The sequence below is a fragment of the Diprion similis genome, chromosome 12 (genome assembly GCF_021155765.1).
Source record: "Diprion similis isolate iyDipSimi1 chromosome 12, iyDipSimi1.1, whole genome shotgun sequence".
NCBI classification, from domain to species: Eukaryota; Metazoa; Arthropoda; class Insecta; order Hymenoptera; family Diprionidae; genus Diprion; species Diprion similis.
Window position 1 is genome coordinate 14730524 of NC_060116.1, and position 24071 is coordinate 14754594.

At 45.6% G+C, this 24071-nt stretch overlaps 1 protein-coding gene across 1 annotated transcript in view; it reads right to left on the bottom strand.

Annotated features, from left to right (window-relative positions):
• LOC124413367 (Kv channel-interacting protein 1-like) overlaps positions 1–23280 on the bottom strand; it is a 92358-nt gene extending 69078 nt beyond the window's left edge. Inside the window, exons 1-3 of the mRNA XM_046893897.1 lie at positions 23078–23280; positions 22825–22981; positions 22666–22740 (exon numbers count right to left, since the gene is read on the bottom strand). Of these exons, the coding sequence (XP_046749853.1) occupies positions 22666–22740; positions 22825–22981; positions 23078–23110 (265 nt within the window). The 5' untranslated portion in view covers positions 23111–23280. The remainder of the gene's footprint in view (positions 1–22665; positions 22741–22824; positions 22982–23077) is intronic.
• Between the last annotated feature and the right edge of the window lie 791 nt (positions 23281–24071).

Genomic DNA, 24071 nt, shown 5'->3' on the forward strand with positions numbered 1-24071 from the left:
TTCGAGACACCGCTGTCTCTTAATTATTCCGAGCTGCAGCCACTCGCTGTTGAACGTGTTTCCAGCCAGCGCTCTCTCCTATCGGCTGAGTCTTGCGGACGCAAATAAGGTGTCCAAAAATCTGATATAATAAAATATGGTTGCAAATTAAAGGAATAATTAAAGGAAGCGGTGCTTCCGTGACTATAGCAAACAGGATGCGCGAAAGCTGGGACCTCGAGGCGTTGTTTTCGCGACACACGTCATCGCTGGAAGACTTGAGAAGTGGCAGCGCGTCGGAACTAGACCAGGCAGAAGAACAACCCCCGCGGCATGGCAAGTCGTCTGCGAAAGAGTGTTAAGGGCTGAAAAACGGGCTTGACACTCCCAGTTGTTCTCAAAGAAATGCAAAACCCCTCATCACCGGGTCCTTGGGAGGAAAGAAAACAGTCCCGGAGGTCAGGGTGTAAAGTGATTGAGAATAAGGGGTGACAAAAGTGGACTCTGAATAAGGGATGATCCGCGATAGAGGATGTCGAGATGAGCTTTTCGAGGATTCGTCCATTTCTGTATTCCACATTTTCCGAAGTATCGACGATGTACCCGCCAATTTTTTAAAACCAGAACTTCTAACGTCTCGTTCATTTTCACCCCCCCCCCCCCCCCCCCCACTGTTTACGGGTTCCAAAAATTCGAAGCCTTTGTCTTATGTTTGATTATCGGCTGGAACAACAAGGCAACATTGGATGTTTGACTCGCACACTGCGTGTACAACATTATATATATATATATATATATGTATATATATATACATACTGGAGAAACTCCTCACGACTAACTAACTAGCTAGCTTCGATGTTTATAACGTTCTAATAATCCAGGGAATACATGCGGATTATTACAAAGTTTCAATATTTGCTCCGGGAAAATGAAGACGCCCTCCAGCTTGGCAGGCGATTAAACTTTCTCAGTGTAATCCACGTTGGCAAGGGATTTTTCTTTTGCCGTTTTTTCTTGGCTTTTTCCTGCGCTCAGGAATCACGGGAAATTTTACATTAAAACATGTCCTACTGTTATAATTATTATCATAGATGTGGCTTTTTGGCGTTACAACGAAGGTAGAACATTCTCGTCTGTGTTTTCGTAAATATGTGATACAAACCTACTGAAAAGAGAAACTTTCCCGACGTGTGGAAAAGTAGGAGAATTTCAGTAAGCTTGTGACAGCAACGTCGATCGGTCGTGCAAAAATATTACGTGACGTATACAGGTGGAGAAAACTTCTGTTCGCGTGCGAAAAATACGAGCGTACAGCGCATTGGTTAAGTAGAACTCGTAAACGTCGAACTGAAAACGAAATTTCCTGACGGTAGAACGAGGAAGATATTATGGAGGGCGGAGAGTTTCATTTGCGTAAAAATATTTACCTTTCTTTTTATGCTGCAGAGATACCTGCTTTTACCGACGAAAGAGAAATGTGCAATTTCGTTTCAACAAATATTTTTACGGTCTTCTTTTATCTCGATATTTTTCCGCAGCAAAGTCGAGGTAACAATTCAACGATGCAGTAGTGTACCTTGATTCTAGGTTTATCCGGATAATAAAGAATTGAAAAACGGAACTTCCGGTACCTCCGTAAATTCAATTAATGTATGCAGGCAAATATGATACTTTCGTGTCTACTTCGAAATGGAAAATTCATCACTCGTTGTTAGTTCACTCTGTCTCTCCTACACGCGCTTTGCAAAAAATTCTGCTAGTGCGAATGATAGTCTAGAATGTCCCGAAACGTCGACAGCCAGGAAAGGTGATGTGAAAAATTATGCATTGTTTCGATTAAAATTTGGCAAAAAAAAATTTTCGTTCCATGTTGTGCAAAATTCCCGAGGGTCATTTTTTGCGTGGATAAAAGACCGAGGTGTAGTTTGTTCGCGAACACGCCATACGCGGGTTATCAATTCGCGCATCTGCGAGCTTTTCGTGTTGGGGTTGAAAATCAATTAGCGTAAAAAGTGGTACAGGATATTAAGTAATTATATAAACAAGTTTGTACTAAAGGGGTTTCAGGCAGTCGAGGGATCTCGAGATATTGATCAACCGGCTCGATTCCAGAAGATAAGAATCGAATCGATGCGAATTCCCGTCCATCTTACACGAAGAAACTCTCCCTCTGCGTTAGTTTTTTTTTTTTACCGGGGTTGCACGCGACGAAAAACTTTTTATTGCTACCTATAGACGACGTACGGAAAAGTTTCGAAACGGTGTTTATTTCGCGTTGCGTAAAAACAAATGTTGTCGATGTTGGACTTTACTGTTTGACAGGATTGAATTTATGTATAAAGAACAAAAAAAAAAAAAGAAATAAATAAAGTTCCACAGTTGAATTTACACACGAATTTTCTTGTTGGCACACTGTTTTATACATATATATCGGAAAAGAGTTCCCACTTCTGCAACGATACGGAAAGTTAAATTTATTTTATCGTTTCTTCGTAGCTACACAACGTTTAAATACGTAACATATTAGTTCGTTGCGCATTTTAGCTTTATGGCTTTGCGTTAGTATCCTTCGCTAATTCGTTGTTCCTTTCCGGTTTATTATCAGATATAAGAACTCAGTATAATGAACCGGATCTACTTTAGCAGCTGGAAGACAAGTTTTAATTACTGAACCCCTCCAATTTTAATTTTCGTCCCCATTCCGCCCGCGCCCCTTTTTCCTAGCCCTCCCTCTCTCCTCTCGCACATTCACAGTTCCAAAGCCTGAAGCCCCGAGTTCCCACTCGAGCTCACCATCCAGGGTGTTGCATTACAGCCATAAAGGGACGCGTAAGGGTTGAAAAATTTGCGCTAATTTTGGCCTCGAAATTTTACGGCGAAGTGCGCATGGCTCGACCGTTTCATCTCGCCCGGGTGACCAACACACCTGTTAAAAACTTGTCGCACGGAGATGCGGAATACTTGGCGCTTCGACCCCGGAGAGAAAACTTGATTCGCGCGGTCGTAAATTTGGAAAGACGATGTAAAAACGAGGAAGAAGATCGTTACTCACGAGTGTAGATCCGCCAGGTTTCCCATCAGTAGTAACAATCCAAAATTTGTCCTTTGTTGCCGTTTGTTACGTCGCGTCTTCGGTGTACCGCGTGTTGTGCACACCGCGGTTCCCGGCGCTTAGCCTCGGTGCTAAGGTAAACAATGACTCTGACTCTTCGGAGGTGCGGAGGTGGCAAGCACCTCTCAAAATCGGACGTAAAACGCACGGAGTGTGCGTGTCGAAGCGTTGCGGGGCGCGGACTGAGCGAGGGAGAGAGTTAAGAGCAACGACGCCGACGCCGACGCCGACGTCTGCGGCCGCGCCGCGCCGCGCCTCGCCTCGCCTAGCCGTCCTCGTCTCATCGTCAGCGCCAACGCCCCTGCGCACTGGTATCACGTCCCGATGATCCTCCGGGGTGCGGGGTAGTTGCCTGTCCGTTTTTCCCGGAGTAGCCCAAAAAGTGTCCATTTTCGAACAAACGAAAGTGGCTGAAAAAGCTCGCAAGCTCAAACCACTGACGTCTTGTTCTGCACAACTCACCGAGCCCTCTTATGCAGATGTCACGCGGAATGGTCGAATTCCGGTGCGAAACTTCTTCTCAACTACTTTTTTAGCGGTAACCCGTTTTCTGAAACCTCCTCTGAGTCCCCGGTGTGTATATACTCAAGGAACTTTTGGCGTTGGGACTCACTCAAGAAAGTAAGGTTGGCACAGCGGCTGAACCGTATCAGTAAGCAGCTGAGCTTACAAGCTGCTTCGCTTGTCTTTCGGTGGTTCAAGGTCGCGTGGATGAGATGTTCTTCTAAACACTTTCAATGGACACTTTCATCTTGTAAAGATCGTCCGAGAAATCGTAGGTATCAGGTGGATCGGTTATGGCTGATGGTCTCTATACAGCAAAGTTATTCAAAGTTGAAGCGAGGTTGGTATCGGATTTCCCCGGTCCGATAAGCTTGGATGAACTTTTGATTATACCGTAGAGTTATGAGTAGGTACTAGCCAAGTAGTTAGTAAGCCTCACGTTGGAAGTTCTTGTCCTATAGATGGAGATGTAGACTATTAGGTACTCGTTAGTTGACATCACAACCTTGAAAGGTAAATGTGCCAAAAAACCTGTTGATTCGGAACTCACTCGGCCAGATGCACTCGATCCTTGCGTTTGAAATCAGCTAATTCATACCCACGTGCCTGAATGCATATTTGCCTTGCCACCATCCGACTATGGAGGATCAAGTAAGCGAAGACGCGTTCAAAAATGAAATACCAAAGTGCCACCTAGGGTCCAAAGAACGCGGGAATTCGAGCCCCCATCAGAATGGGCGGCGGTGGAATATGAGGGTCAAGGGTCGAGGGTGGGTGTTGAAGGCTCGGGCTCATAACGCCGTAATCCCGGTTCGCACCTGGCGTGACCAAGGCGTGAGTGAAAAGGGATCTAGAGATAACCGATCGCCAATTTTGCACGCTCTCTGTCCTCGGCAAATCGATGCTTTCCTGAACTTTCTGAAGCTCGTGTATAGAGCCAGTCGGTGCCTTTTCGGGTTGCCTTCGATACCCTTCCGTGATACGATGACACGATTATCTGACTGGACAAACGTCGTGCACGGAACGTTTCGACGCTCGAGTATCGCACGATCATCTTACTCGAAGCTTCGTGATGTATCCGCGACGACATGTTCGTGGAGCTTTGTGGTTGCCGGTGAGATCGGGAGTCTCATCGGCTAATGAAACACGAATCAGGGTGCAGGCAACGTCGCTTGGCTTAAGGGGCGAGGCAACTGGCGAAGGTCGATAACCCCTCGAGCTCACAATCAGGGGGTTTCATAGCCCAACTTGAGAGTGACCATAAACCAGCTTCCACTTCGTGACATCGTAGCCTGCAGCATCCGAGTAAAGATCCCACGAATCTGGAATTCTGCGTACCGTTTGAGGGTAGTTTCATCCCGGAGGAAGTAGTCGCATGAATATTTACACCCAGGAACGTGCAGGCGACGGGGCAAATATTCAATCTCGGTATCACCTGGACTCAGCTTCCAACGCTTTTCGCAATGTAGGTACCACCGACAAACTCGTCCCATCTCGAGTGTTTTTTGCGCGATATCGATGGTCCGCTGAATTGTTTCAAGAGCTACAGAATGATACATGGATCCTGGAGTTTACGCGGCTGCACCATTCTCTCAAAAGAATCTGAAAAGCTTTGCGGTATCATCCGCAATGAAAACTACCCTATCATATTCGAGTCGAAGGGGATCATTTGTCTTCCGTATTCCATGAATCAACGCGCCTCTCTCGCGATTTCCGTGAAACTTTCTCCTGGAGAAAGAGCCGCGGAACGACACGTACGTTCTGACGATTATGGTGCACGTACATACTCTATATGGCGGTGAAAATGGTGTCAATAATCACCCTGTGATACGAGTCCAAGCACGTATGCTTGCATCGCACAGACGGGGCTCATGACGAGCCGATCGATTCATCTTCTCTTGGCAATTGCTTGCAGAGTGTAGTCAAGACGTGCCAGTTCCAGATAACGCGCGCACCAAATTGACAAAGGCCACATCACGCACACTCCGAATGCAGCCCAAGCTCTGCCAATGTCGCAAGTCAAGTCTAGAAGCCAGCTGCTCTGTGTAGCCTCGGAATGTTGTTTGATCGGCTTAGTCTGAAGCTACGTCACTGGGTCTTGTCCAACAGCTCGCTTGTGTACTCACGCGTTAATTTCCAACTGGTGCACATCAAGTATCGATAGACTTCAGGGTCGTGAAAGAGGTAATCATCATTGACGAAAAACTTCATGATCGGTTACATATTTGTCCTGTTCCTTCGTCATTAGGCTTGAATTTAGACCGAAAAGGGAGCCTGGATTAATTGAGATTCTTGGGATGACCCGAGGCCGTAGAGTTTTTCTGGGATAATGAAGCTGTGACGTTCTCCTGTATGTACGCATCTGCATAATTGTCTTTCGGGCTGCGGGGTTCCGCTTCCCCACGTATAACGCGATACGCAGGACCACCGTCGAGATTAGCGGAGTTCCGAATATGGATTTTCTATAATACCTGTCCCATATTCATCGCGCGCCCAGCTCTTCGTCTTCGGCTAATAAAGTTGATTCAATTTGACTTTAATGGATTCAACGCGAGCTCGTGCCTTGCTTTTTCAATCTTCATTATACGGCTCAACTTGTCCCAAGTCAATGTTCTGCTACCGCATGTCAGGTATGGGAAAACTCTTCGGCAATGGAAGGGACTGCTTGTGTTTCCAAGCTATTACTCAGGGGGACTGAAAAGGTACGAGTTTATTCTTCGATCGCGACTTTTGATTGTCGCATATCATATTTTGAGAACCTTAAGCAGTTGGCGGTGCAGAAATGGATCGTCAAACACAGTAATCTCGGATTGTGACGATAACGAAGATTGAGGAGGAAAATTTTTCACTCACTCAGTTTTGTCGCAGCAAGATTTCGGTCGGATTTTCGAAGCCTTTAGCCGAGTGTGTCGAGTGTACCGACGAATCCGAAGTGAAGATCGACCTTGGTTACCAGCCACATGTATAGTCCAGACCAATCTAAGCCCTGGCAGAGTCGGTGGATCGAAACCGTTGCGGTTGGTCGCGATTTGTACTTTCGGAGAAAGTTTTATTGCTGGGAAAGCAGCGGCGCTGCGGTGTTGAATAATTTGCTCGAAACTGAGGGGCCTCAGTCTGAGTATTCGTTGGGTGGGGAAATACTTTTTCATTGATTCAGGGGATTTGATTACGAAATTTCCCCAATTCTGGCCCGACTTGAATGTTGGTGTATTTCTATATCATGCCAGCCACCCTTGCTCCCTCCCTTGCTTTTTCGATCCTTCGTTTCACTGGGGAATCGTTTCGGAAAAGAGGCAGGAGATGCATCGTCAGATAATTTGATTCCCAAACATTTTATCACTGCTCCTGGCAAACGTTTTTTCGTACTTGAAGTTTGTCGGGCACATATGCGCTGCCCGCAGATAAAGGTCTAATTACTTTGTAGGTATAATAAAAAACCCGGCAACGTGCCAGCGTTCCTCCGTAAATTGTGAAAATTCAGGGAGATGAAGATTATACCGGCTCGTATGTTATATGTATAATACATTCCTCGTGCAGCCTAAGGACCTCATTTATTATTTCGATGATCGTTATCGCTTGCAAATTTGCTTCGCACGTCTCTTTCCGTTCGCCATTTCTTTCACAATTTCATTTTCACGGACTTTTATCCTTCGGGTTCTTCATCGAGCCCTTCGGACAGGCGAGTATCCAACCGTGTTTATAATCCCCCCGCACGACGCAGACGGAATAAGTGAAATAGGCTGATCCTGGTCCATCGATATATAAACTTACTTTCAGTGGCAGTCTTCGTCGTCGGACGAGTCCCCGAAGGCCTCGAGGATATAACATCTGGATTCCTCAGACCGACGTAATGCAGAATTTATTATCGAGCCGGCGTTCCGTGGCCACTCAGCAGCCGCAATTCAGTCCAAAAATCGTTCCACTGCTGCAGGCGAAACGAGGACTGCGTGAACCTACCGATCTTTGATTATCGGTTTCAGGTCGAGAGGCCAAAGAGAATGAAAGAGCGCTCCACATGTGTTAGCAACGATTTTTTCCCACCCCCAAGCGTCGTTTAGCCAAAGTTCGATAATTGGAAGCGATTTGATCCGGGGTCTGCAGGTCGAATTTCCAATTGCAGATAACTCAAAGTCGAGGGTTTTAATTTCCCACGAGGGCTAGACACCGGGTGATGAGAAATCGTGTCAAAATATCGTACAAAAATTTGGAACGGAGTGCAGACAGGTTACAAAATGAAGAAAAAACCAAAAACTCTCGCTGCTGATGCTCGTCTTTAACCAGCAAATACTCGCGGCATCAACGTGATGATATCAGGGATCCGTAGGAGGGATTTTCCTCCTGTTTGCATGGTTCGTTTGCCGCAACTCCCGCCACATTTTTGTTCGAGCTGTTTTGTATGCGTACGGAATTCGCTGGGCAATGTTCGCCGGAGCGAATCGCGGACGGTGGATGAATACGCACGTATGGTCGATGGATATTTCCCGCGGGGCGTGAACAGCGAAACCGATCGTGCTTTTCGCTCCGAATTTCGCTTTTTCGCGAATCGATGCAATTATGCATTTCATATAAGCTATTCTAACGCTGGAACGTACAAAGGAATGACCAACTTGCGACAACCGGTGCTGAACGAAGCGAGACTCGATCAAGGAACGATTGAAACCTGTTGGAGGCAGCGATTCTCTACGTCTTTGAGCCCCTCTGCCAGTTCAGGGTTTCCAACTTCCATTATCGGATTCCATCTTTCCATTCTACGGATTGGAATTGCACAGTCGATTCGCCGGTAAATAAACATCGCGATGTGCACGTTGCAGCTATTTTCCGTTATTACCACACGTGACGGACTTTTCAACTCGCGTATCGCACCGCGTTTGATTCTTCATTTTATTCACTCTCATTCACGTCTCTTCGTTTTCTTCCGATGCCGGACAATTGTCTAAACACTCAAGACGAAGCGAGGAAAAGCTGATCGTCACTTCAGCATCGCCAACGGTCCAGTTGTTTCCAAAACAGAGCCACGCGGTGTCGGAGATAAAACGATTAGCAGCAGCTGGTTTAGCGATGCGCAGATTTGACGGTGATTTCGTTAGTTCCGCGGAGGCGTCACATCGGATTTCAGGCTTCCGTCAACTGTGAAACTCGGAAGCTGCGGCGAACCAACTGGCTCGAGTCTCGAGGAAGAGCGAGGAGATGCTCTGCCTGTTCTTGTTTGTACGGCTACTTCGGCGTCTGAGAGAGAAGTAAATCGATTTGCCAACTCAAACTTGGTTAAAACGGCTCTTATAGTCGGAGGCATGTTTAGCTTGGGTCTATTTAATTCCGACAGTTCATACCGGGGAGAAAAAACATTGCTCCGAAGAGAAGTCGACTGCAGCGGTTGACTCTGGAAATGAATTAAACACAAGCTGGTCTTTATTGGCGGTGCTGCCGGTGGACGAGGCTTGAGGGAATTCCTAATTCAATTGGATAATCCGCATTCATGAATTCGCAGCACACAACGGCAGCTTGAAATTCTTTGACCTACAACATTTACTAGTTTATCAGAATTTCTATTCACCCGAAGACACGGAGTCCATCGGTTTTCGTTGCTGTACAAGTCATCCCCCACTTCATATTTCAATATTTTACCAACTCCGGCAGGGTACAGTGTAGGAATCCGATAACTGATCGGATATTCAGTTCTACAGGACCGCCAACCCCCGACCAACACGGCAATATGATCGATTCAGCTCGGCGTTAATATTCATTCGATGCGAAACGAGGAAGAAACCGTTTCGCCGGAAGTGTTGAACTCGTAGACAGCCGGAGATACACGACGGGGAGAAGGTGGCGGAGGGAATGCTGGGGAGGAAATAACGAGGTACCAACCTACTCGGATCGTTGCACTAATTAACTGTCCGCTTCGACCAGCTGTTAACGGTATTGTGCTTCTTTGAACGGTTCTCGCCGTTTGCAATCGGGCTGTTCGTTCAACGAGACAGTAGTTTAACGTCAAGAGCACGTCCTTCTCTCGAGTAAACGATAATTCGAATCCCTTCCGTTTTCCAATTACTTCTCGAACTGGTAATCAAGCTCATTTTTCTCGCGGCAGATCCTCGCCACGTGTTTCTTCGAATTCGGCGCTAATTCGCCGCGGCAGATTGCCACGATCACCGAAACGAGCGTTCTCACCCTCTTCCGGTCGTTCGGCGAGGCATCGATTCAATTCTTATGTCATTTCGCCCTCGTTTGGGAAAGCGTCCCGATTTTCTCACGCGCCGGGCCGCCTCGAGGCCTCCCCGGGAATCCGGGGCGAGAGGAGAAGCGGAATTTGCCAGACAGCTCCGACGGCGAATTTCGATGGAAATAAGCTGGGCGTCTTCTTCGCGAAACATCCCCAAGAGGATCGAGAGAGACAGCGAGCAGCTCAAAGTGTACGGAAGCAGACAAGACGCAGAGCAAGACTAATGAAATATTTCTCTTTCAACTCTGTCCCCTCGTCCAGGTCCGCGTGTAACCGGAAGCTCTTAGCTTCCGCAGCCACGGCAGGTTCATGCGTTGCCTTAATTTTTCTCGTTGAAAAATCTCGCGAGATTATTGTTATAATGCGAATGAAACTCAACTGCTGCAGGCGAATTGATAATCAAATCATTTTGCAGGTGATTTTAAATTCCCAACCGCCTACCCTTATCCGCTTACCCCTAATTGGATGAACGCTAATTCGGGGAGAACGACGCACAGCGCGCAGCGTCCCGCGGGAACGAAAAGGATGAGGCTGAAAAGATCCGGCGAAATGGGTCTCCGGAGTATATACGATGCTCTCGCATCGACCATTCTGGCGGAACACAATTTTATAGACGGCTCAGGATGGCAAAGAACCAAGGAAACCCCGCCGGACTAGCTGCCATGTCTTATTCCAAATTCAAAAGTATTTCCGATGAATCCGTCACTTTGTTTCGTCGATTATTCGCTTCTTCTTCCCACCGGATGTTGGCCGAATCACGCGTTCGCTAAAGCTGCGAAGCTCTGTTGAACTCGGTCTTGAGTTTCGAGATCAGCTCTAACTACCGGATCAATGGTATGAAAGCTCGAAGCTTTAAAGGCCGTCAATTTTTCATTACATTAAAAGTTGAACTCACCCGCGAAAAGTTTCGTTATAAAACTGCGGTCGGCTGCTCTCGAAGTAGTTCTTCTGAGTCAGAAATCAAGTGACGCGTTTTTTTGACGTCTCGAATAGTTTTATATCTCATTCACAGCAGTTGCTCATACAGCTATATGCATCTTATTCTTTCTGCATATCGATGAGAATGTGTTGGCGAACGACAAGGCTGGTTATTCTTCTTCAAACAAGTTTTATGTCCTTGGGAATAGCAGATATCCAACGAGAATATCAAATACCCATGCCGAATCCTACATACACTCAAGATACCCAACTGCGGTAAATTTACTTTCTCACAATACTGGAAATTTCACCATAGAGCTATGTATCTATGATCTTTTATTCTCCATCTGTTTCCTCGATGAAAGTTTATGCAGAAACGGAAATCTACTCGTCGATGATCCAATTCACATCATTGAACACATCTTTCAGTGGAGAATAAAGTAGCCTTTCTAACATCGTGCTTAGTCACAAATTTTGTGTACGGGGGGGATTAACCTCTAGACTGCCTGAGGATCTAAATATAGTCTCTGCCTGTGATCGGACCTTTACATATGTTATATAATAAGAAAAGGACAAAAAATTTTGCGACTTTTTAAAGGGAATAAAGCTCCTCAAATCCCGGGAGTCTAAAAGTTAATGGCAACACCGATGATCTGACATTCTCAGGTGAATTTTCTCACTGAACTGCGACGGGAGTTGGTGAGATTTAAACGAGCTAAGACAGTGAAATAAATCGACCTTATAATTCCATTTGCGCTAGGAACACCCGTCGAAAATCTTTCCAAAGGACGTGATGTATCAAGTACCGAGGAAGCAGGGAGGGGCGAATCTCAGTTGGGTTAAGCACGTGATACGTCACCGAGGAGGAATCGATATCGGGGCTTTGATAGATGCCGCGGCATTTGATGTAACCCCTGAAGGAAATGGGGCCATCATTGATACGCCCGGATCACGATACATTCAGGAGCCCACATCGTTTCCCGGTACGACATGCATGAAAATAAAGATTAAAGATGGCGTGTTTAAGATCTCGGCGATTAAGGATCCGAAAGTTTCCTTCGTCTCGAGTGCATGGAAAATGGAAGAGACAAAGGGAGTCGAGTGTTTGCCGAAGAGAGGCACTGATCCTGATATGCAAGTGGGCTGCTTTTGGTGCAGAGAAGACTTTCGCGGATGAAAGAAAGGGGAGATATTAGAGGGAATTAAAGGTGCCGCGAGGAACGGAGAGGATCGAATAAAAACGCAATAAGCCCTGCAGGTGCAACGATAAGAGCTCGGCGATATTAAGCGAGAGAATATAATACGTGCTAATTGGTGCAATAAATTAAATCCGATCGGATATCTCCGTGGCTCGTAGGAGAGGAGGGGGATGTTCTGGGAACATGGAAAGTTCTCGAAGCACAGAGATTTCAGATACGAGCTTTGCAAGCTTCAATGTCCTCGGGCTAATCAAAGCATCGGGAAATTAGATACGAGAAGAGAGAGAGAGAGAGAGAGAGAGTTACCTGCGTACGTATCATGTGTATATAACTATCGATAACCTGTTTGTTTTCATTTATTTTTTTTTGCGTAGTGACACAAGAGCTCTAGAATTGAAAGGCTTTTCCGATTTTTCGTTTCCATTTTATTTTTCCTCTTTATCCGGAGTTCGAACCGATTTTGAATGAAATTTATTCACCCAGTTTTATCCAGCGACGGAAAAGCTAAGCATTTTACTCGATTAACGCAGGGTTGCTTCTTCCCTTTTTTCTCCATCTCGTTTCGAAGTGGTTCACGTTTCAATTCACAGGTCAGAGATTGTTGTCTGTTCCGTAACAAATTTTCTTTTTTTTGTCTCTCCATCATTTCGATTGAGGGATGTACGAGTGTCTTATTCTCTTTTTCAAAATCGCGCGACTTCTACCCTCTGCAAAATCACCCCAAACGTAATTTCCCCTTTCTTCCAGGGGGGTGAAAAATTTCAACCCAAACTAATTTCGTACAGATTATACATTTAATGCTGAATTAATGCGGAGGACAGCGGCTTCGCACGGGGCAGGGGGGGGGGGCAGTAAATCTCTAGGCTTTCAACCCCGGAGGAGAAGAGTCCCGGGGGTAGTGGACCAGCCAGCAGCTCTCCGCAAGGCTGTATACAATTTTCGCCCTCAATTCCGACTCATAATTATCGATCGTAAATCGCGCATTGCTCTCAGCGCAATTAAATACGGCCAGCCAGAGAAGATTGAGCGAACCTGATCCCGCGGAATTTAAAACGACTCTCGAAGCGAAGTGTTACTCTCCGTGCCTTCAGCCCCATCGGCGCGCATATAAAAGTGAGACGCACGCGGCTCTGAAAATAAATTGCGTTTTATGGTGACGCGAGCTCGGGGTCGTTCGAAGATGAAATTGAAGATCAGTTTATGAGGCAGTTAACGGGCCCTCGGCTTCGCCGCCTCCGTCGTCGTTAACTTGGGGGCCCTGCTCTAAGCCCGGCTCACATGTAGCACTCGTCGTTACGGAAGCGCCGGGCAGCGATAACACCGTCGTGTTATTGAAGCCCGGATTGGCCAGAGCGCCTTTGCGTTCTCAGCTCCTTCACGATTCAGTTGCATACGTGTTACTGAGACCCAATGAAGCCAATGAAGAAGCAGGAAATAGCAGCCTGAGTTGCAGCTTCGAAGAAACAGCTCGGATCTTATATACGTAATACAGTGAAATATCGCGGAAGTATTTTGCGCAACGAAATTCCTGCGCAAAACTCGTTATATTAATTTTTACCAATAATTTACGGCGATCGAGTCCCGGGTGAAATACGACGATAAAAATCTCTCCCTCTTCCCGTTTTTTTAATTACATCGTCTGATAATTATTTTTTTGCTTTTTGCGGACTTCCTCCTCCTCTCGTTTCCCTTTTTATTTCCTTCTTTCCCGCGCCTTTCATTTACCCTGCACCCTCGCTGGAATCCCAATAAAGATGCCTCAATAGGCTCGGGAGCATCAATCATGGTAACCGTAAATTCTGGCGATTAATGATCCTTAATTTTTATACGCATCCACTAATGGCTTTCGGCAATAGTTAGACTCGAGCTGCATCCCTTAATTATTCCGTAGTTCGCGACCCTTTGAGACCCCGGCTAACCTCACTTGATCAGTTCATGCTGGAAGTTCAGTCAAGCCCGTTTGAATTACTGCAGACGTGCCTCTCAACCGGGAATTAAAGCAACTATGCGGATGTCTGCAACAACTTAACTCTACTCTGTAATCAATTATGCAAATTCTTCACCTGTTCGTGAATCTATTAGCCCGACGGTAACCTGCTAATTCGGGGAAAAACTTTTAACTCAAGTTCTTGCAGCCTTGCGATTTTAATCGCTCGATAGTGACTGAAAATTCTTGACTTTGAAAAATATCATTAGCAAAAATCGTCGAAAATCAAGTTCGAGCTTTAACCTCCCTCCATATAATTCAACGATATTATCAATTTGAATTTTTCGAAACCACTAAAAGTCGTACAGTTTTAAACATAGCTTAAGAAAATCCGATTCGTTTCACGACGTAGATCAATTTCTCATTTTAAATCTTTCATAAATTCTTCAACAAAAATATCGTTCGACCGAATCCAAGTTCGAAAATTTTTTACCCACACAATACATCACTGATTTATTGGCGCCAAAAAAGCACCCTGGACCTCGGACCATTGGGGATCGCCCGTCTCGTTGATCATTCAAAAAGCAAAGGCACGTTTTCGGTTTTTTCCTCGGAGAGTTTTATCGCCACTTCGCGAAGTGAAACATATCCCCTGTTTCCGAAATCCACACACGGCCGAACAAAGAAGGCGATACGCTGTAGGGAAATGTTTGCACAAGAGATTCGCAGGTACACTTTTATCGTAATCAGTGACGTCCTAACCGCTGCAGATGCTTCTTATAATATCCTCTGAAAATCGTCAGAAATTGGTATTCCGGTCCGGCGTTTTCCCCGCCGATCCCCGACTTCCCACCAGGATAGCTACCATGTGAATTATTGATTCATTCGGTCCCCTTCTCTGTCCAATTCCCCCCCTCCCGCCCCCAGAGTGTGTTTCGCATATATTTAAAAAGGACACCAGGCTTGATCCAGTCTTGAAAATTAAACGTATCGCTTAATTTCACCCCCTGCATTTTTCATTCCGGATTTCAATCCTAATCGTCAATGGATACATCGGTATCCTTTGATAAATTCCGACTCCTGCTTTCCTGTTCTTTTTATTACAATGTAGGTATCCTTAATTGCATATTTTTAAGCAAAGGAAAAATTTCGTCGGCTTTCGGATAAGAAGCGAACAGGGGTTGAAAGGGAGTCGGAATTTAGGTGGTAGTCAAAACGACGCACCTTGCTTAGTTTGGCGGTCGTTATTTACTCGGCTGTTAATTACTTCGCCTACTTTCTGCGGTTTGACCGCAGCGGAATTTCGCGAAACGAGCTCAGACTCAGGTTCGTTTCTAAGTCGTGTTGGTAGCGAACGCATGCCAGAAACGACAAATTGAGGCACAGCAACGACGTATGGAGGAGAAATAAGCGCAGGGGTGTAAAAGAGGGGCATAAAAAAAGCGGATGAGCTTAGTGAGCAGAAGCCCGTTATTTGCGGCGTACTTTTTTCCCGCTAACGCTGCTTGAACGCTCGTATATAATTTGAGAAGTTTCCTCGGGCTGATGCTCCGCTTTTATTTCACTCGTTTTTCACCATTCACCCTCCTTCTCTTTCTCTCGCTCTCTTAATCGGCTCTCTAATTCCCGCCGGATTTGCGCACTCGTAACCCGAATCTTTAATTCGCTTTCCTGCGAGCTCCCTGGGAGAAAATTCTCGAGGTATATTAATCGGGGAAAAAGAAAATGGGACAGGATGGAAAAAAAGATAGAATTTCCAACCAAGAGAGTAAATTCAGGGTATAAATTGCGTGAATGCAGTTTTTGTTTATTTAGCTTCTTAATCGAATTCGAAAGGCTCTCTAATATATTTCGAAGAAATTTGGCAGCCAGGTTGAGTGAGTTTGATACCTTTGAAAGAATGTATCATTCATCATCGAAAGTTGAGAAGACAAGACGTCGTTGATATTTTTTATTCATGTCAAGCTATCGATTCACTGTGAAAAAGTAATTCTTACGTTTTACTGTCTTTTCACATAAATCGCAGAGTCGAGATATGAGCAATTCATCGTTATGATTCTGCTCGTCGTATCGCTGTGATTTATTGGGTTACTTTTTCAAGAATTTTCACCAACGTACAGGCATTTCATTCTTAATTTATAGTCGTGCCGAAGCGCATCTGCACAATCGAACACGTCTTACACTTTTGTTCCCTACACTTTTGATATCGAAACTCAAGATCAACGGAAAATTTCCGGGATTCAGAAGTAAAACATGAAAATAATAGAGAGTGTAAATTAATACCGAAAAAAGCCCCCCCCCCCCCCCCCCCTCAAGCGTCAGCACCAATTCCCAACGGCAGAAGCAACAGATGATTCCCCGCCTCTGGCGTCATTGCATCAGGCCGGAGCAAAAACGCACTGCACATACCTACCTATAAAGCACTCTGCATACCTCACCCCATAAATTCCGTAGCGGCATTTTAGCGAGCTGCACTTTTTCAGCAAAGCGATTCAATATTCGAGGAAGCTTTTAAAAGCGGTAGAAAAAACGGACTCGACACTCGAGTCTGGATTTTCACCGCACCCCGTGTCGGCGAAAGAAATAACTTTACCTATCAACCCCCGTGATGAACTCGAGTGCAAAAACAGGTGCGCAAAAAAAAGATGCGCTTAAATTCAGGGGCTACAAATGCAAGGGGATGCTAGAGGGGGGAAGAGGGATAGTCGGGACGTGCAGGGCGGGTTTAGCGGATCCCAGCCGCGTAATTTATATGCTAATGTCTTCTCGTGACGGTGCGGAATCGACGCGCCACATCGCTTCGCGTTCAAGGGGTCAATTCGGGATGGAAAACGAGCAAAGAAGAGGCCTCCGAATCGCGACAGCCTCGAAACGCTCTGCCTAATCCCACTAGATCACTGGCAACTCGCCACAGAATCTTTCGAATCCTCACGCGCGCAGCCCGCATCAAAAATCGAAGAACTACGCCCATCTGCTGTCGGCCCGCGATATCCTGAAATGCTTTTCGCCGTTTCAGCGAAAGATTTTACAGGGATGAAGGTGAAAAAAAAAAAAAAAAAGATAAAGAGAGAACGAAAAAAAAATATCGTCAACGATAGAAGCCCGCAAGCTGCGCGACAGAAGAGAAGAGGCTACGATTTCTTCGACAGTGTAGCTTTCTTTCCGAAAAGGGGTAAATTTTTTTCAAAAAAAAAAAACACAGTTTCGTTCGATTGAATTACACCGGTATAATAGCGATTTCTGCAGGCCTAACTGCACAGCCATTATTTTCGTACACTTTTTTCCCTTCGACGTCTCGTAAAATGACAGAGCCAATAAATAGTTGGGCGATACTGCGGTCGAGGATGCTGCTCGTGACGTCCGCGTCACTTATTATACCGCATGAAATATTGATGATGTCGGCATCGCATCGTCGACGGAATACGAGCTTTTTCGTCTGCTGGCTGTCGGCTGGTTATGCAGCGCCATATAACGAAGTTATATCCTGAAACCATTCGTAAACTCGTGAATCGCTTCCTAATACCTCAACTGCCTATTCAAATATAAACCTACACTATCCATTGTCTGCTCGACGGTTTTACGTGTTTTTAGAAATCCCGGTTGATTATCGACTATAAAATATTCATGTATCGAAAATGGATGGTGAACAATGCAGAGTCTGCGTTAGATGATCGGATAATTGAACCGTCCACGTGAATCGTCCTGATTTTATCTCCCAACAAAAATAAATATCTTTTTTGGTTGTTTGTTTGTATTTCGATAGCTGAAAAATAACATTTTTCAGAATAACTTTAATCGTACATCTCACCGCGAATAAAACCGTCCGTCCACGTCCGTCTACAGATAACTTCGTCCTTGTAATCAGGTTCATTCGCACCTAAAATTTGTGGCTAAATTTTACGCCGTGGAAGCTAGTTGTTCGCGATTAAGATTGTAACGACCGCGATAACAAGCTCTTCCGCCTTTGCCGTCGTAGAGACGATTATAATTGTCTTTCTTATATCCCCCGACGCGGGGAGATATTATGACAATTATATAAATATAAGTACTCAAAGCTATATGTTATAACTTCACTCCGTCAATTTCTCCAGCTTTCATCATCGCGTCACGTTCCGAAGACGAAGAGCTTTCGGAGAAATTAGACCGAAAGTGGGATGGATTTTTAAAAAACTAAGTTCAGCGGAAGTAAATTGACGGAAAGACGCTGCTGAGGAATCGATAGGAGGTTAAAAAAGTACGGTTGGATTTTCGAGAATCAATCGAACAAGAAACGGGCATAAAAGCTCCAGGTACCGTGAATATATTTTCAAAAATTTACTCGCGATGTAATCTTGCGTCTCCGTAAGAGAGAAAAGCGTCGTTACGATAACCGGAAACATCATCCGATATCGAAAATCGACACGTGATGTGTAGAGTGTTTAATGAGAGCAATTAGAAGGTATAAATCGACTCCAGAACTCACAACGTGCAAAAAAACTCTCCCGACTGCTTGTAGACTTTTGGATTCTTCCAATATTTATAGGGGTCATCGGAAGCGGTGAAGAGCAGATTCTTCTCTCAGAGGAGTGCGGAGATGCTGGATCGAAAAGTAGGAGCTTGGCGACTTTGAAAGCTGCAAGTAGCGCCGAGCTCAAAGTTTGTCGGCAACGTTGTAGAGCTTGCGACAGAAAGTTAGTCACTATTTGCGAAACGGATTAAGACTAGCATCTCGCTCCGTGTTGCAGCATCCTCAGGATTGTTGAACGCGAACTTTCGTGCCGGGTTAACCGAGCAACGCGGTTGTCCTGGATCTGGACTTGACTTGCTTTCGTGCTTCGAGGCGTGCCAGGCAGAGTGTCGACCTCCTCTACTTGACGATGCCATGCCGGTTGTAATGGCGATGCGAGAGCGATTCGCGTGTGTTTAGTAAAATCCGTCGTCCTCGTTGCCAGAGGCTGGACGAGGAAAACTTTTGCAATTAGCGCAAAGAAAGGCGGGAAAATGTTAATTCGCGAATAGTCGGGGCTGTAATTGCTCCAGGATATCCAACCCGTCGGGACGTGAATTCGTGAGGGTGACGCGCAGCTTCGGTAATCCTCTAGCAACGCGCATATTCGTTGATCCTTTTTCCTATAATCTCCACGAAGTGAAACGAATTGGGGCCCGTCGGGTTGTCGCGTCGTTATAGAGACGGTTTCGGAAGGGAATTTCACTCAACGGTGTTAAAAACTCTATACAGTAAGAGGAAAATCGAAATAAATAAAAAATTAACAAAATACGTTTTACTTTCGAAGTGCGCAGTACTTGAAGTAATATTTACTCTAAGATCCAGCTTGGAAAAGGTTTTTTGGAATTTTACGTGACCGACGAATGAGATAAGTTTAAGCTTTTGCTCTTGACCTCGTTAATACCTATTCCAACACAGTTTAAGAAGGAATTCTTCAAGAAATAAGAATCATCTTGAGTTTCCAGCAGAAGAAAGGTCAAGCAGGCAATCAGAAAACTTTATTCATCCAAGAGTTTATGGCTGATTTGTAGTAATGGTAACAGGTATTACACGAACAGGTTCTATACGAATCTCGTGAATCTTTATTCCATCTTCGTTTTGATTGCCTTTTTTTTTTACGGCGATTACATGATGCTTCTCGATCGATCGATCTCATTGAGTCAGACTCTGCTTTTTGAGTCCTTAAGAATCTTTGACGAAGGCAATCGAAAGGATCAATGGAACGGAGTTCAATTCAAAGATCGCGGTTAGGACGGCGAAGCGTAAAGCAACGCAGAAAAGCACTCCGATTTGAGTTCGCCAAATGATCTACAATAACAACAACAACAAAAACAATAACAATATTATTAATTAGCGTGAAAACTTGTTTCATACTCAATTCATCCGACTTGAAGTAAACCAAAGGACAAAGAATAATGAAAATTTTCACGAGCAAACAATCTACGCAAAGAATCCTTAGAGTCATCGGATCACGATATTAATACAGCGTGAGCTTGGCTTAGAGAAAATAAAAAAACTGTAAGTTACAACACGTTTAAAACGCCAGCCCGCAGTTTTTGATTATATACACGAGTAAATCTCGTACGCTCAGCAATTTTCTGGGAGTATCATAAATCTGATTAACCTGAAGAACGGTTTCCTACTTCCCCCTCCCTCTTCCCTGTCTCAGATCGGTATCGATAAATTACTCCAAAGCCGCGCGGAAGCTGACTTTGTCGAGGCGAGCTGTGTGCGTAAACTCGGTGAATTATTTAACGTTACAGAGTATATCTCGTGCGAAACACGTGGCCGGATTTTAGGGGGGAGCTTTCAGACTAAAGACGCAACTATTTCCCGACGCGACGGGGGTGCAGAAATTTCTCCTAAACACAAAGCCTAGAACTTACGAGGGGCGTCCGCAGACCCCAGCACTTCCACCCCCTCGACCTGAGAAAGGTGACGAACCCGTCGAGGCACGTGGAACACGTACGTGAGCCGAGGGGTGGGAGGGAGGGTGCATTTATCTCCCTTCCTAGGACAATGAAAAAGCATTTCTTTCCGTTAGGGACTAGCGACCGAAACCCGCCGCCGCATGTCGTATCGCGAACTTCGAGCTACTAGACACATTAGAGTGTGGAAGAATAGAGACCATCAGAAGAGCTTTTGCCGGTGCTTTCCGGCCGAGCTGACGCTGCTCAACCTCGTTCCCGATGACACTCGACTTTGCCCAGGTACCCCCCCCCCCCCCCCCCCACAAGCTCTGGTGCGGAATTCTCCGCGTCTTGTTTATAAGGAATCCTGTAAATAAATCTGGTGATGATATATCGAATGCAGGGATAAACTGAAAAATGGAAATAGTCCTTCTGCGAAGTAGAAGAAGAAGAAGACTTTTAGGTACATACTTGGTTCGACAGACACGGAAAGCGTACGAAAGTTCCTGAATTTATACTGGAAACTTGCAGAGGAAACTATATCAACGTTTCGCTTGGAGTAGAAGGCGCTGGTAAATTTCTCTTCCAATTCGCGGTTTGTACGAATATCAGCGACTCAGAATCGTAGGTACCGCAAATTTATAACAGGACGAGAACAGGACGGATCAGGATAAGCGGAGGATGAGGAGGTTGAAACGAAATGGGACGTGTACCAAGGAAAGACGATATTCAACGAATGATATATGTACGTAAAAACGGAAATGTGCAGAACCAGATGCTGCGGGTGTCCGCTGCACCGGGAACCGGGAAAATTATTCGCCGGAAAATGAATTCCAGAAGCATTCTGCAGCTGCGACGAGATTGATGCACGCGTCGAAAGTGCAGGGGGAAAAGAATCGAATGATCGGCGGTCAAAAATCCTCCACCTCATAACTTTTTCAAGCCTATCCGATGAATCGTTTCTCTTTCATATTTATTTCGAGCTTTGTACCGACACTGGTGCCGTCATAACGCAACTCTCGACGGCTGACGTGGAACGAGCGATTCAATTACACCTATCACTCGAACTTCCGGGTCGCTCGAACTAGGCTCGAACAGTTTGGCTTCCACTTTGCCCAAGTTTAAAGTGGCCATCAGACAGGCGTGTGCCGTTCGTTCCTGCCAATGCAACACGTGTTCAAAGTAAATGTATTTCAACGCTGTTCCTGCACTCCGAAGACGAAGAGGATCCCCGGAGTTGCCGAGTTCGGTGCATCGTATCTCCCCATCGCATCTTTGGCATACAGTTGAAGCTAAATCGTGAATGTGGAAGTGAAATAGAATCCCAAAAAATTTTCGCAGCGTTATGCACCGGTTTAATTTCCATTCCGTTTCTCCTTTTTGGTGCTGAGGTCGAAATTGGTTATTCTATTACTTCTCCGTCCACGCTGACAATGGTGGTTGAATTTCTCCATTGGGAGCTTGTTTGCAAGCCATGCGTTTTCATTACGTTCCATTTCAGCGGGCTTGGAATTCCTTAGGAGAACCTTGAATTTCACGGTTTATCGCAAGCCGTGGAGTCTTGATCGCAGCGTCCCAACTTCGAGGGTATGCAAAGGGGACGATTCGAACGTAGAAGTGTCTCGACGCAATTCAACCCCTTGGGAACAATTGACCGAGGGTCAAGGAACGTTTTCTCTTATCTAAAATACATTCCATTATAGGAGGAATGCGATCTAGTTTTCAGCTTTTCGAGCTGCTTAGAACACCGCGGAAGGTCAAATTCTCCTATGAACTGAATCCTAAACCTTACACTTCGACGGTAATACTTGTAAGAGAAAAAAGAAAAAAAAAATGTTCTGATGATCTGCAGATAAACGAAATCGAGTCATCTGTACCGTATTCTAAACGGAAACGATGAACGTGGCTTTGGTATTCAATAAAGAGTCTCAATTAGTTTTTCCCTTGAGGTTTTTACACCTTTTTTAACCACACACTTCAACTTCCATCTTCCGAAGCGTTTCCGTCGATTCACCGCGTGATTTACGCGAAGTAATTTGGAAAAGCTGAGTGCAAATTCAGCTCTGTAAAGCACCTTCCGCTAATTTAAAGCCGATATACAAAAGCCAAAGTGCTTTCCAGAGTCTCGAGGCAAAGAATTGAAGTTCTCGAGAAATTTTTCAACCCTCAATTTATTGCTCAATTGAGAAGACGGGAATTGGACGACAATTTTTGCGATTTAACGAGAAAGGCACCTGACGTACAGAACGCAGTCACTTATTGATACCGCGAACCTTCTAGCCTACTATCGGTAACAAGTAGGACGAACGGTAAGATCTCGACGCCGGTGTTACCGCCCGTAGCAAAATGGCAAGCTTAATCCTCAGTCGGTAAAGTAGGCGAGAATAATCTATATTTGTGGGGTACTCACGTAGGGGAATATCTTCGTTGCCAGACGATTCCTCAGAGCTCGATTCCTGGCCGTCCGCCTTCATCCTGCGCCAAGCTGCCAAAAGTGGTCATTTATGTAAGCCGCGAGGGTAGAATTCGATTAGAATTTAAATCTGCAAAGATCTGTGATGAATCTTACCCTTTCTGATGAGCCTCTGGATTCCGGAAGTGGAACGTCTCTTCCGTTTTTTCCTCCTCCTCGCCCTCAAGCCCAGTTCACATGCCTCTATCGAGTCGAAGGAGTCCTCGGCGCAGTCCTCCATGTAGCTGGAGTCAATGTCCAAGTAAGAGGAACTCTAAAAAACGTGAAAAAATTTAATGACCGCGGGCTGTTGAAGTCGGTGCAATTGGTGATAAACTTTCGGACGAATGGCTGAAGAAGGGTACGTTACGCGAGAGGATGACAGCGCCAAGTCCTCCCACATCGCTGATGATTTATGTGCTTCAGCTGGTGGTTCACGTCGACGCGTGATGACGACAACGAGGAACTCGCACGTGGCCGACGCGATCTGGTAGCTCGAACTTGTTCCGCGACTCCAGCACGGCACGGCACAAGACGGCACGCGACTCGTCGACGATGCTCACCCGGAGGGAGTCATTCCCGAATACTATTACAATTGCGGATATTTTCGGACCGCGAGGCGTTTATCTTCCCGAGCTCAAGTTCCACCTGCGCCGCTCCCCACTTCTTCATGAATGAGCCATTTTTCGCCATCTCTAATATCTATATATAGCCCTAAGCGCCGCGGGCTGCCGTCTGGAATCTCAACATAATTGTATCCATCTAATTCCGCAATGTAAACGTAAACAAGTCGGACCGAGTATTGACGCCGATGGGTAAACACACCCGGCTAACGGGGGCGGAGAATCACCCTGGTCCAAATAAACGATCGGCGTCTATCAAAGCAGGGTCGATCTTTAAGTGGCATCCGCACGCCACCGAATTCCATGGGGTTGACACGTCCTCAAGAACATTAAACGACACTTGAAACCGGGGCAAGATTTCTTTTGAGAAATTCAACGCTGTGTTTAACAAGATCAGAATCGTCACTCGAGCAGCACGTAATGCCCAGGGAATCAAACGCGAGCCGCACAACAGTCGGATGAAAATAAAACGCTCGAGTTTGAGTAAAGTTTGGCAGACTTACCGGGTATAACCTGCAGAACAACGACAATAAGAAGGTCGGGGCGAGTTTGACGAGCTTCTTGCAAGACGGAAACGAGTCTGAAGCTTTCACTCAGCAGTATCCGGACCCGTATTTCGCCCTGAAGCAGCCATCTGATACTTGGATGAGAACTATGGACTGACGGGTGCGGATTCTAAGGAAGCCAGCGACAACGGGCTTGATACAATGTAACCCTTGATTCACCGAAGAAGAACGCGTT